Consider the following 14,801-nt stretch of genomic DNA (forward strand, 5'->3'; position numbering starts at 1 on the left):
TGTTTTATTAAAATAAATACCCTACATTTTTTATATACAGGCAAGATTCTTCTTTAAATGTTTGCTTGATTTTACACATGAATGTAAGTTATTAGGCTTGATTTTTTTCCTTTAAACCTGCTACATAACAAAGTATCTTCCAACTCATACAAAATAGCACTTTTTTCTCTGTATGAAGTGGTCTGTGTAGTTGTTACAAAAGTAGTATACAAAAAAACCTTCAAATATGCAAAAATTCCAAAGTACACTCTGACAGCTAATGCTCTGCGAACACTTTATTACACAAATTACATTCAGCCTCTGAAAATAGTATTCTAACAGTAATACTATCTAAAAATAAGACATTTCAGAAACACATCAACTAAGGAGGAAGAAAAAAAGAATTAAATAGACTTTTTTTTTTCTCTCTCTCAATGCAATATTATGTTAGTGATTTAAAAAAATAGAAGAAGATTTAGCAGCTTTGTTTTCTTGTGGCACTGTATTTTCTCTGTACTGCAATAGTTTAAGGATATTGAACAGGAAAGGCACGAAAGAAAGAAATTGACAACTAAAATGTTATGAGGAAAATATTGTGCTAAATCAGATCATGGGACTTATTTACAAATACAGAAAAGGTCCCAAAACTAAAAAGAGAAAATACTACTATTTTAAATCAGTACTGCCATTAAAAGAGGATTGTTTTCTTTATTAAGATGTTCACATAAAGACAACGGCACTGATATGAAACTTCCACACACTCCTCCACTTAAAAAAAAGCAAACAAACCAAACTAAAACCAAACTAAAACCAAAAATCCCAGTGTACAGCCCCACGCAGACTAGTACAGTTTACAATTAAATACACAAAATCTTAAACGTGCGAAAGGGAAAAGGAATCTGGTATTCTTGGTAGAATCGGTCAATGTAGAAATCAAAGGCTGGTTTCAGGATGAAGACGACACTGCTGGAGGTGGAGGAGCTGAATACTCTTCTTCTGAGTCTGTACCATCATCTTCATCTTTTTCTTGATCACTCCCTTCAGTACTAAGTCGGTCAAACCCTTTCCGACTGTAGCCTTTGCGGCTTGCAAAGAAATTCCCAAGGTTAAGGCCTCCACTACCTTTTCCTGTGGAAAGGAAATACCAGAGGTAAACTTTCCATTACTGAATCATTATTCACTTCAATAACCTTTTTTCCAAAAGAGTGGCAAAATCAAATCTGTATCTTAGTTGTCTGTGTTCTAATGCAAGAAGTATGGGGAATAAGCAGGAAGAACTTGAAGTGCTAGTAAATAAACACAACAACATAGTTGGTACCTCTCAGACTTGGTGGGATAATATACATGACTGGAATATTGGTATATAAGGGTATAGCTTGCTCGGGAAGGACAGGCAGGGAAAAAAGGGGAGGCTTTGCCTTCTATATTAAAAATATACACATCTGGACTGAGATGGACATAGGAGACAGACTTGTTGAGTCTCTTGGATAAGAATAAAAGGGGTAAAAAACAAGAGTGATGTCATGGTAGGGGGGTTTATTGCAGACCACCTAACAAGGAAGAAAAGGTGGAGGAGGCTTTTTTTAAACAACTCACAAAGTACAGGACTTGATGGTGATGGGAGACTGCAACTATCAAGAAAATGTATTGGGAAAGTAACACAAAGCAAGGCACAGATGATGCAAGAGGTACTTGGAATGTACTGAAGACAATCTTTTTTATTTCAGAAGGTGAATAAAGCTTCTAAGGGGAGACTGTTTGTGATTTGATTCTCACAAATAGGAAGGGATTGGCTGAGAATTTGAAAGTGGCAGGTTGGGTAAATAATAGAGTTCATGATTCTAAGGAGAGATATAAAATCCCATTTAATCAATTAACTGGCTAAATGTAACATTTAGTTGGTTAACCGTGTAAGTGGAATCCTGTGGCGGGCTGGGAGGATGGGGAGCTGCTCCAGCCTGGCTGGGCACACTGCAGGCTGCTCCACCCAGGCGGGGTCCACCGTAGGTGTGGCTGTTTGGGCCAGGCCAGGGCCATCATGCTGTGCTGTGGAAGGGCGGGGAGCTGTTCTAGCTGGGCCCAATGCATTGTGCCGTGAGTTGCTCCATGCCCACTGCATGGTGGGCTTGGCTGGGCTGGAATGGCTCCCTGCCCATGGCACAGTGGGCATGGCCAGACTGTATCAGCTCCCGCCCATATCAGGCCAACAGCTAACCGGTAAGCATCAACTGGCAAGGGTGATCTTAACAGCTAACCAGGGACATCCCTAGTAGAAAGAAGTACAGCAAAATAAAGATAATGGATTTCAAGAAGGGAGACTAACAAACTCAGGGAACTGGTACATAAGGTGCCATGGGAAGCAAGACTAAGAGGAAAAACAATTGAAGACAGCTGGCTGTTTTTCAAAGGGACTTTATTAAGGGCACAAGAGCACACTATTCTACTGCATAAAAAAGACAGGAAGTATAGCAAGAGACTACAGGAGATCTTGAATGATGCAATATGTAGGAGAAAAATTAGAGAAGAGAAGGCACAAAGCGAGCTCAATCTAGCGAGAGACATAAAGGGTAACAAAAAAAAAAAAACATTCTACAAATATATTAGAAGCAAGAGGAAGACCAATGACAGAGTAGGTCCATTGCTCAATGAAGAGGAAAAAACAGTAACAAAAGATATTAAAATAGCAGAGACACTTAATGACTTGTTTCGGTTTTCATGAAGGATGGTGGTGATGCCTAACACAGTGAATGCTGGAGAAAAGGAGGTAGGTTCAGAAATTAAAATTGGAAAATAACAAGTTAAAAATTACTTAAAAAAGTTAGATGTCTGCAAGTCACCAACCTGGTGAAATGCATCATAGAATACATATGAAGTTAACAGAGGAGGTATCTCAGAGATTATCTATCATCTCTGAAAAGTCATGCAAGATGGATGAGAATTCAGACAACTACGAAAGGGCAAATGTAGTGTCCATGTATAAAAAGGGAAATAAGGACAACCCAGGAAACCCCAGATCAAGAAACATAATGGAGCAAATAATTAAGGAATCCATTTTCAAACATCTGGAAGATAATACAATGATACATAACAGTTAGCATGGAGTAATCAAGAACAAATAATGTCAAACCAACCTGATTGCTTTCTTTGATAGGATAACAAGCCTTGTGGATAAGGGGGAAGTCATAGACATGGGACTACTATAAGGTGGGTGCATAACTGGTTGAATAACCATTCTCAGAGAGTAATAATCAATGGTTCACAGTCATGCTGGAAAGGCACAACAAGTGGGGCTCTGCAGAGAACCACTTTATGGTTCCATGTAAAATCTTCATCAATGATTTAGATTAGTGTTTCCCAATTTTATTTGGCCACGAACACTTAACAAAAAAACCACTGGGGGGAACTAGTCGAGGCCCCCCCCCCCCCAAAGGTGGAAAAACCGTCAAGAAAAAAAAAAAGCCGGCCTGCTCCTAAGATTGTAGCAGCCAACGGCCCCTTGAAAATGGCAGCTCCAGGCAACTCCCCGGACCTCCTGCCCCTAAGACCTGCTTGGGGGGGGGGGGAGGGAGGAGCCGGGGGAGAAGGAGTGATCGGGTTCCCAGGGTTCTGCGGCGCACTATTTGGGAAACACTGATTTAGATAATGGCATAGAGAGTATGCTTATAAAGTTTGTCGATGATACCAATCTGGGAGGGGTGGCAAATGCTTTGGAGGACAGAATTACACTTCAAAATGTTCTGGGAAACTGGAGATACAGTAAATACAATGTAATTCAATAAAGGACAAATGCTAACTACTCCACTTAAGAAGGAGCACACCAAGGATGTGAATAGGTAACTGGTGAACAGGTTACCCAATAAGCATCACTCTTACTGGGTGATACTTACTGGGTAACAGTTAACAGGCACCCAGGAGCAGCCTCCCACCTTGTGGTCCTCTAAGGGTAGAGGGCTACTCCAGCCCCACTGGGCCCACTGTGCCGTGGGCTGGGAAGTGGCAGTCCCACACAGGCTGGCAGCCCTGTGGAGCTAGTGGATCTGGGACCCCTGCGTGTGCTGACAGTCGGCAGCCCTGTGGGCTGCTTCAGCCAGGCTGGAACAGTCCCCTGCCTGGTATCACAGTTAATTGATTATTCTAATGTTTAATCGGTTAACTGATTCAACAGGCTTTTACATCCCTTTTACATCCCTTTACACTCAGACAAAATAGGAAATGACTGTCTAGAAGTAGTACTGCAGAAAGGAGTCATACTGGTCCACAAACTAAACATGAGTGACACTTGCAAAAAAGTAAACATCATTCTGGGATGTATTAACAGGAATGTTGTGAGCAAGACACAAGAAGCAATTCTTCTACTCCACTCTGTGCTGATTAGGTTTCAACTGGACTACTGCGTCCAGTTCTGGGCACCACATTATAGGAAAGATGTGGAGAAGGTCCAGAGAAAAGGAACAAAAATGATTCAAGGTATAGAAAACATGATCTGTGAAGGAAGATTGAGGGCTCGTCTAGACTACGCTGAAGTTTCTAAAGAGGATATGCAAATTCCGCAGGAAAGTAATCGGGACATGATTTTTTCGGCAACCCCGCCCCCTTTTTTGAAAAGTCGCGTAAACCTCATTTTTTGAGGAAGTGTTGCTTTTTGAAAAAGGGGAGGGAGGTTGCAGAAAAAAATGTGCCCCAACTACTTTCACTTTCGAAAGTTCCGATCTCACTTTTGAAAGCGGAAGAAGATATGCAAATTCCCGCAGAATTTGCATATTCTCTTTCAAAACTTCAGTGTAGTCCAGACATAGCCTAAAAGAACTGGGTTTGTTTAACCCGGAAAAGAGAAGACAGAGAGGACAGGATAACAGCTTTCAAGTACCTAAAAACATGATACAAACAGGGAGAAAAATTATTCTCCTTTAACGTCTTATGATGGGACAAGAAGCAAAGGGCTTAAATTACAGAATGGGAGGTTTAGGCTGGACCTGAGGAAAAACATCCTGTCAGGATGGTTAAGCACTGGAATAAATTGCCTAGGGAGACTGTGGAATCTCCATCATTGGAGATTTTAAAGAACAGGTTAGACAGACATCAGTTAACGATGATCCAGATGGTGCTTGGTCCTGGTCCTTGCCAGGAGTGCAAGGGACAGAACTTGATGACTTCTCAAGGTTCCCTCCATTTCTAAGTATTCTATGATTCTATGAAAAGCATCTTCTCCCAAATCCTCAAAGAAGTTCAGCACATGAACCGTTTTGGGAAAGAAGGCACACAAAACCAAAGTTTTTTTAGAGTGTCCATTAGGATTCAGCTATAACAATTGTCTGAACAGCATTTTTTGTGTCCTTACCAGTTTGAACATAGTAGTTCCAGAGGCAGCCTGTCATTTCATTCTCTAACAGAAACTGGTATAACTTACTATGACAGCTACCACTTCTCAGCAGGAATGGCAGATATCTTAAGTGGACAGATAAATGGTGGTTGGAGAAAGGCATTGTATACATTTATAGTAAAAGCAAAGCTGAAAAGCAGAGCCTTCCCCACTTCACCTCTTGAAAAATCCCACTCCCAATAATAGTGTATTAAATATTAAGCACTTGATCTCAAACATGTTTCTGTGTTGACTTATCTGAATACAATCTATGTTACTGGACTCTTAAAAGTCAACCATATCTTGTATTTTACTTACCTTGAAGTCTGCCCAATATTCTTCCTGAAGTTGATTCAAGTTTGTGTTCAGCATCAGCTGGAAAGATAAAGCGTATTTCAAAATATGCATCAATGACCCTATTCTGAAACGGACGTATTTTTGGATACTGAACTAGGCTGATCAACAGCTGAGAGAAAAAATAATATTATCCAATTTCATGTCTATGGTTGAATGGGAAAAAATGTTATACTGTTATTTTCAATTTATACCATTCTTTCTGTGTGTCATTCCATCCATTAAAAATTATTAAAGTCTCAAAGATCTGAGAACTACTTTCTCTGCTGCAGGCTATTGAAATGTGAAGACTATCGCTGGAGAAGAAGAGTTTCTTCTATTTTACTGCCTGGACAATTATATTCTAGCATGCTGTAAGTTGCAGCAAGACATGCCGAGCAGTACTATACTTCTGTTCTCATTTGGACATGCAAGTGGTTCAGTCTGCTCTTGAAACACTCTAGACCCATGGCACATACTTCAATGATCTACACGTTTCTTAGAATAACAGAATCATAGGGCTGGATGAAACCTCAGGAGGTCATTGAGACCAGCCCCCTGCCCAAAGCAGAACCAACCCCAACTAAATCATCCCTGTCAGAGCTTTGTCAAGCTGAGACTTAAAAACCTCTAGTGATGGAGATTTCACCCCCCCCCCCCGGTAACCCATTCCAGTACTTCACCACCCTCCCAGTGAAATAGTTTTTCCTAATTTCCAACCTAGACCTCTTCCACTGTAACTTGAGACCATTTCTCCTTGTTCTGCCATCCGTCACTCCTGTGAACAGCCTCTCTCCATCCTCCTTGGAACTTCCCTCCTTACTTCTCTTCTGCAGACTAAATAAGCCCAAATCTCTCAGCCTCTTCTCATAGGTTATGTGCTCCTGTCACCTAATCATTTTGGTTGCCCTTCGCTGGACCCTCTCCAATGCGTGCACATCCTTTCTGTAGTGGGAGGCCCAATACTCCAGATGTGGCCTCACCAGAGCCGAATAAAGGGGAATAATCACTTCTCTAGATCTGCTGGCAATGCTCCTCCTAATGCAATCTCATATTCTATTCACCTTCATGGCTACAAGGGCACACTGTTGACTCATATCCAGCTTCTTCTCATCCACTATAATCCCCAGGTCCTTTTCTGTCGAACTGCTATTTAGCCAGTCGGTCCCCAGCCTGTAACAATGCTTGGGATTCTTCTGTCCCAAGTGCTGGACTCTGCACTTGTCCTTGTTCAACCACATCAGATTTCTTTTGGTCCAATCCTCTCATCTGTCTAGATTACTCTGGACCCTATCCCTGTCCTCCAACGTATCTAACTCTCCCCTTATTTTAGTGTAATCCACAAATTTGCTGAGGGTGCAATCCATCCCCTAATCCAGGTCATTAATAAAGATGTTGAACAAAACCGGCCTTAGAACTGATCCTTGGGGCACCCCACTTGAAACCGACTGCCAACCTGACATCGAGCCGTTGATCACTACCCATTGGGCCCAACAATCTAGCCAGCTTTCTATCCACCTTACAGTCTGTTTATCCAATTCATACTTCCTTAACTTGCTGGCAAGAATATTGTGGGAGACCGTATCAAAAGTTTTGCTAAAGTCAAGGTATATCACATCCTGACTTCGCCATGTCGAGCTATTGGAAATTATAGTGATTCCCCCATTGCAAATCCAAAGGAAAACAAAAAACCTCAAGCAAGTCGTTTTTTTTTTTCCTACACACTACTTTGTGTAATTCATAAATGAGCATTTATGAATTTGCAAAAGTAATTTTTAACCATTGTAAAAATACAGTAAAAATGCACTGTAAAGAACAAAACTCCAGGCTGGGAGAGGGACAAGTAGACTGAACAGGTCTTATCCCTATGTGATTTCTATGATCTCATAGCATATTCAATATTAACCCCCAAAAATATACCACTCATGCAGTATTACTTTTCAAGGCTAAAGATTTCCAAACAAGACTTTCTACCCCATTATCACCGCATTTGAAACTTTATGAATTTTGTAGGAGGATTTTAATTAGTTAATGGTATTAGATTGCTGAATTATGCTCATCACATTATGTGTTTCATATTTCTTCATTTGGTCTCTAACAGTGGTGGAACTATATTATTTGCACAGTTCAGGTATATTTTATTCTGTTTTATCTTTTTTTCTCCATACAGACAACCTGAAAAATGAATATTTAATTGTTACTTTGTGTGACAGTTTCGAAGAAAGTAAAATGTGCTATGATAGGTTACTACAGTATGAACTAAGAACAACTTATTTTAAGTACTATTACTACACATTAGGGAGGTCACAGCTGAATTTCAAAGGGATGAAGGCATATACATAATGGAAACATATGTCTGACTCAGGAAATGCATAGGACAATAAGTAAACTTCCATTTATGTACTCCTCACAATTTTTTGTCAATGTCTGCAATTTGTTTATTACAGGGAAATCCTGTAATATTGTTTATATATTTATCTGTCACATTTTTTAAGAAGCTGCACTTATTCTGAAGAAAGAAATATTTCAAGAGCTCCCAATGTGAAAAGAATTTGTAATTAAGTTATACATTGACTTTTAAATATATCAAAATAATTAAAATCAGAAGGCTCTGAGTTTTCAGAACCAGCTTTACTCTGATAGCAACTAAAAGGAAAATTTAGAAGGAAATACTGAAAAAGATACAATAATGTAGATTGTAGATAATACAATTATTGAGATACAATAATGTAGGTGTTCCTGAACCAGGGATCCTGTCTGGGAGCCCCAGGAGCAAGAGGGTTGGCAGCTTGAAGCCTGGAGGTGCTGGGACTGAGACCCGTGCTGGAGCCCCAGTAACGCAGCAGAGGCTACGGCAGCCACAACAGCAGGGCCAGGGACGTGGCAGTGGCAGTAGGAAGGCTGGGGCCAAACATGCGGCAACCCCAATAGCAGGGCCGGGGCTGGAGATGCGGCAGCCCCGGTAGCGGGGTCAGGGACATGGCAGCTTTGATAATGAGGGTGAGATGGTCCAGGCTGCCAGGGCTGCAGCAGCCCGGCAGCCTGGCAGGGAGGAAGAGAAGGCTAGCAGCGGGGAGGGAAAGTGGTCTGGGGAAATGGTAGCAGGGGACCTCCTGTGGTTTGGAAAATTCCCTCATTCAGAACCAGTCAGGGCTCGAGGGTGCTGGACCAGAGATGTCCAACCTGTATTTGCAGATGCAGTCATTTGTGGATAACGTCTGTTGTTCTTGAATTCAAGAGTTATTCATAGTTACCTCCATAGACCCTTGTCTTACGCCACCGAATAAGTACAGCAATTGCCAACAGGACAACAACAGGAATAATTAGAAGAGTTGTAATAAGAACAAAGGAAATTCCAGGGCTGGCTTGCTCAACCATGTGATGTTTTTCCCACTTCTTTTGAGACTCTGTTGAAACAGGTTTGTTTTTCAGTCTGGCTTCTAAAACTGCCTCTGCTTCTTTAAAGAAAGAAGAGAATTCACATTGGTAGTTTTAACATTTCAAGCAACATATTTGAAAAGAACATAAAAATACAGCTGTAATTTTCAGTAATGAATACCACCATTAAAACTATAAAATAACATTCTCACATGATTTCTTAACAACTGCTCGTGTCATCTCAAGAACCATGGAGGAGGTGGTGTTGGAGATACCATTATCTAAAGGTCTGATAATATTACAGTGTGCACTGTAGTTCTCTAATATTTGGGGGTCTGAGGATGGAGATGGGAGAAATGTCAGGGAGAGTTACTCCTAAAGAATTCTAATATTTGAATGATGAGAAAATCCTGAATCACAGAACACTAGAACCAGAAGGGACCTCGAAAGATAATCAAGTTCATTCTCCTGCCCTCACAGTAGGACCAAGCACCATCTAGATCAGGACTACTCAACATGCAGCCCACGGACCACAGGCAGCCCGCAGCTTGCTTGTTTGTGGCCCGTGGCGCAATTTGGGCTTACGTTGTGGGGGCCAAAACCAAAAAGTAGTCAATATAACGGTCTTTTGTTGATATGCATTTTAGTAGTTAAATTCCTGGGCTACCATTGCTCATATTAAAAGTGCTGTTAAATTGGGTAAATATTGCATTTTATTAATATCAGCAGAACTGACTTAAATGGGGCCTGTGTGTTGTATAGTCTTGCCTTAATCTTTGTATTCATGGCCGTCAGTGTGAAATAAACTATTTGCATATATTTGCACATATATTTGTATGTATATGCAACCACACATAAGTTGCAGCCCTTGGCATATGCTGTGAGTACAACTGCAGCCCCCGGGGCTTCCGAAGTCGAGTAGCCCTGATCTAGATCATCCCTGATAGATGTCAGTCCAATCTGCTCTTAAATATCTCCAGTGATGAAAATTGCATAACCTCCCTAGGCAACTTATTCCAGTGTTTAGCCACCCTGACAGTTAGGAAGTTTTTCCTTACTAAACCTCACTTGCTGCAATTTATGCCCACTTCTTTTCCTATCATCAGAAATCAAGGAGAACATTTTAGCAGAGGATGAATAGCAGGAAGCTGATGCTACTAGTAGGCTATAGTTATCAAGGAGGAACATGTGCCATACCCAGACAGGAGCTTGATAATATGATCCCCAAAATGTACAATTTCAGCTGTGAAATCTTGTGTGTGTGTATTGCTAGTAAATCTGTACTGCTGGTAATGTTATGAATGAACTCCAATAACATTATGTACAGTTCAGTATTTTCTACCAGTGGTAGCCTAAGTATTGGCTGAGGAGTCCAGGCAAGTCCAGAGAGTTCTATAATGCAGAAGAGAGTCTCCTTCATCTTTTATATGGAGATGTGACAGTCAATGATTACCAGGTGCCAGTATGAAACTCTCCAATCTAAAATGAGCCACAGAAACCTGTCAGAGCTTGTCTTCACTGGGGCATTTGCATGAGTTATCTACACTTGAATTAGCCTTAGTCAGGTGAGAACAGTAGAATGGTGAGTTACACAGAGTGATTGTATTGACAGCTCTGAGCAACCAATGCCCACTGCTTTACTAGCTGGAGAATCAGCAGCACTTAAACTTCAACCCCATAGCCCCTGACAGGCCAGCTGGCTTGAGTTTAAAGCAGCAGTTCCCAATGTTTTCCCTGTATGGCCTCATTTCCACATGTAGTGCTTCCTGCCACCCCAAACAGCAAGACACACCCCATTTTTAGGGGGAGTTTTTTGGCAGCTTACAGTCCAGTAATATGCCCAGTCCACTTCTCACAGTTGGCATACCAATTGTTATGCTCATTGCTGAAAGCAACTGGAAAGGCAGCTGCTGAATCCTTAGCACAGTGGTCTCCACCCTTTTTAAGCACGAGATCACTTTCTGAATTTAAGCGCAATCTAAGATCTACCTCACATATAAATACCCTTGCCCCGCCTCCTTCCCACCCCTTCACCAAGGCCCCGCCCTGCTCACTCCATTCTCCCTCTCTTGCCCATCCTCACTCACTTTCATCAGGCTGGGGCAGAGGTTGGGGTGCAGGCTCTGGTCTTGGATTAAGGGATCTGGAGTGTGAGAGGGGCTCTGCGCTGCTCTTGGGGCAGGCAGTTGGGATGTAGGAGGAGGGTTCTAGGTGCAGGCTCTGGGGTGGCGTCTGGATGCAGAGATGCTCGGGGCCAGGACAAGGCCGGGGGTGTAGGAGGGGGTTCACGACTGGGGAGGAGTTTGGGATGTGGGCTCCAGCTGTGCACTGTTGGTGGTGCAATGGGGCTAAGGGAGGCTCACCCCTGCCCTGGCTCTGGCCCACTCCCTAAAGCAGCCTGCAAACTCCATCCCAAGTCCTGTTGTGTCCCCTCTCTGCTGGAGAAAGGATAGGAGAAGCAGCATTCTGACATCAGCACCCTCCTCCCCCTTTCCTACCCAGAAAGCAGGAGGCTCCCAGGGGGGAGGCAGCTCCAAGGCAAAGGGCAGGAGATGAGCAGCAGTGAGGGGAAGGGGCAGCTGAAATGCCAGCACTTGAGAGCCTCTTGGCCAAACTAGTGAGGATCACCTGTCAGAGGCTCCAAGATCTACCAGTAGATCCCGATCTACTGGTTAGTGACTACTGCCTTAGCACAACTAACAGACCAGGAGGAGGAGGAGCGAGTGACAATGAGAAGTAAATATGACCCTGTGCCCTCCTGACTTGAATTTTTGCTGAAGCATTCAGTTAACTAAGTTAGTTAACTATTGCTATGTGAAATACAGCTGGTTCACTGAGAAAATTCCCTCCACACAACTTGTGCTCAGCAATTATTTTAATAAATAAGTTACTTAATACTAACAAACTGGGTAAAAAAAGGGGAAGAGGTCTGAACTCAGTGGACACTGGAATACTTGGGATACTTTGGACATTTTGGGACTCCTCTTAAATTCCCTTGCAGATGGAAAACTGGACACTGAAAGTCTACAGATATCCACTTGAGACCTTGGGTAAACATTCAACTTGAGTTAACTTGGTGTTCTCTACTAACCTGCTGCAGACATGTGTAAGTATTGGAGACTAAATAAAGTAGAAGTTGTGAGTGAAAGCAACTTTGTTTGCTTGCATCAGTTATCTATTGGTTATCCCCACTGATTCACTTCCTGCCACCACCTTGCAAAGAGTGAAGTTACCAAAAGCTTTGGGTTCAGCAAACCCCCAGGTATTATGGAGAGGAGAGCTGAAGAGACACATTGGGATGGGGATAGAAGGGTGCAGCGACACATGGAGATGGAAGGCAGATGTGCCTGAAACGGGAGAGGCTACAGGTCAGCCAGGGCATGGCTGGTGGAGGCTCCCCAATTTTCTATAATCCCTTCTCCTCATTGTCAAATCTGTTCCATTCTTCTCCCACACAACTCCACTTTGGGTTCACTCTCAGACTTCTTTTCTCCTTCTCCCCCATTTGCACTGCTTCCGAAGTGCATGTGAAATTATGTATTGTAGTTTAAATAATTTACTCAAAGTTCTGTATTATGGCTAGAAAGAAATCTATTTGTCAAATCTTTTCAAATCCCAAATCTTTTTTTTGTCTGTAATATTACAGACATACTTGCTGACAGCTATTTTGAAATACCAAAGTAATTGAAATTGGCATGATTATATTGTGTTGTGTTTTGAGAAACAGAATATGCAGAATTTTAAAATATTGTGCACAGAATGGAATTTTTGGCAGAGAATTCCCCCAGGTGTAACATTTTCTGCCTATTAATTTTTTTTTCTCCCTGGAAACTATTGGTTTTAACCTACAACCTCTAGGTTGTATAGCAGGCAGTTACGTGAAAAGCTACCTCTGAATCTATGTGATACTGCTGAAGTATTCTAATCTAGATATTAAATGAAAGGTGGCAGCTAGCAAGGTACATTTCCCAAAAGAGCTCCTATGAGAGCTTTTCACCCTCATCTGCCAGAGCCTGGATTTGCTGGACTTCCAGATGTACTATAAACCCTAGATTTTTCTCCTGAGTGTTTTGGGTGAGACGGATGAGAGAGAAGGATGCTAGTATTATCCTGTGGTATAGGCAGTCCACTTTTAGTAATATGTTTTCATTTGGTGATTTTGATGTTTTACATATTTCCGTTCATGTCTATAGTCTGGCACTCTGAATTCTAAGAAAAATAAGTAAAACTAGAATTACTACAGTCCATTAAGATCCCTCAATCACCACAGACAATTCTTCTTCAGGAGAAATTGCCTCTTCCATATAAGAGACTTCTGTGACAGATTGCTATTATTTTAAAATAATTCCTCTCATCTACCTTAAATCATTATCTTACCCCCTTTCAACCTCATGCTGTAAACATTTCTTTACCTGCCTACTTTAAGTACCTACATTCTCTTGATACTTTTATCTCTTTGAATTCATTTTCACCCTGCTAGAAATTCTGAAAAAAGGAAAATAAAAAGTAAATCTGGAGGAACTAATGTAAGCAAAAGAAAATGCTTTTATACTATCATTAATAATGTAACCAGCACTGTCAATTTGCTGTACAGCATCTAAACAAAAAGTAAAATGGAAGCAACAGCGATTTCAAATATGCTGCTTTTTTTCTGGCTATTTTAGAGAACTGCATACCATAGCTACTTCTGAATCTAGAATTGACAGATAATGGAGGGTCATAAATAACAGTCCACCGGGTAAACCTATATGACAGTTTTCACTAGTGATGGTCAAGTGTTTGAATCTGCCATACTATTGGGTCTATCAGCAATGCAACATTCTACCCTATGTCCCCTCCCCATTCCAGTTATTTGTAACTCCGAACTATAAAAAAAATGACAGCAAAAATATTGGGTTAGTTAGCATTGTCCCCCTGATACTTTCTGGCAAGAATATTTACAAATCACAAAAACACCTTGTACAGTAAACTTCCGATAATCTGGCACCTTTAGGACCCAGGGGGTGCCAGATTATCAGATTTGCCGGACTATCGGAAGGGGGGGCTATGAGAGGCCTGGGGTGGGGAGGATGCCACCCCAGACCCCTCATAGCTCCCCCTTCCAATAGTCCAGCTCTGCCCCAGGCGTCCCTGATTCAGCCGCTGCTGGTCAGTTTCAGCAGCGGCTGAATCGGGACACCTGCAGCAGAGCAGCTGGGGCGCAGCCGGGTTGGCCCGGTAGCGCCGACCCTTGGCGCGGCGAGACCAACCCGGCAGCACCCCAGCTGCTCTTGGGGACGCCTGGGGAAGAGCAGCTGGGGTGCTGCCAGGTTGGTCCCGCAGCACCACTCCTCGACGCTACTGGACCAACCCGGCAGCCCCCCAGCTGCTCTGCCCCAGGCGTCCTGATTCAGCCCCTGCTGATACTGACCAGCGGCTGACTCCAGGAAGCCCGAGGCAGAGTTGCTCTGCCCCGGGCTTCCTGGAGTCAGCCGCTGGTCAGTTTCAACAGCGGCTGAATCCAGATGCCTGGGACTGAGCAGCTGGGCGCTGCCGAGTTGGTCTGGTAGCGCCAACCCTTGGCGCTGCGAGATCAACCCGGCAGCACCACAGCTGCTCCGTCCCAGGTATACCCAAGTCGGCCGCTGCTGAAACTGATCAGGGGCTGATTCCAGGAAGCCTGGGGCAGAGCAGCTCTGCCTCGGGCTTCCCAGAGTCAGCCGCTGGTCAGTTTCAGCAGCGGCTGAATCGGGGACAGCTGGGGTGCTGCCGG

At 42.8% G+C, this 14,801-nt stretch overlaps 1 protein-coding gene across 5 annotated transcripts in view; it reads right to left on the reverse strand.

Annotated features, from left to right (window-relative positions):
- Positions 1-255: 255 nt before the first annotated feature.
- Positions 256-14,801, reverse strand: part of PAM (peptidylglycine alpha-amidating monooxygenase) — a 262,921-nt gene continuing 248,375 nt past the window's right edge. For 3 of the 5 annotated variants that reach the window (XM_075932069.2, XM_075932066.2, XM_075932067.2), the window contains 3 exons: positions 8,926-9,129; positions 5,657-5,713; positions 256-1,107 (listed from right to left, as the gene is read on the reverse strand). In XM_075932069.2, coding sequence (XP_075788184.2) covers positions 926-1,107; positions 5,657-5,713; positions 8,926-9,129 — 443 coding nt within the window. In that variant the 3' untranslated portion in view covers positions 256-925. The remainder of the gene's footprint in view (positions 1,108-5,656; positions 5,714-8,925; positions 9,130-14,801) is intronic. The other 2 variants (XM_075932070.2, XM_075932068.2) reach the window with 1 other exon arrangement.

Source organism: Pelodiscus sinensis, chromosome 6 (assembly GCF_052426305.1).
Source record: "Pelodiscus sinensis isolate ZL-2025 chromosome 6, ASM5242630v1, whole genome shotgun sequence".
Classification (NCBI taxonomy): Eukaryota; Metazoa; Chordata; order Testudines; family Trionychidae; genus Pelodiscus; species Pelodiscus sinensis.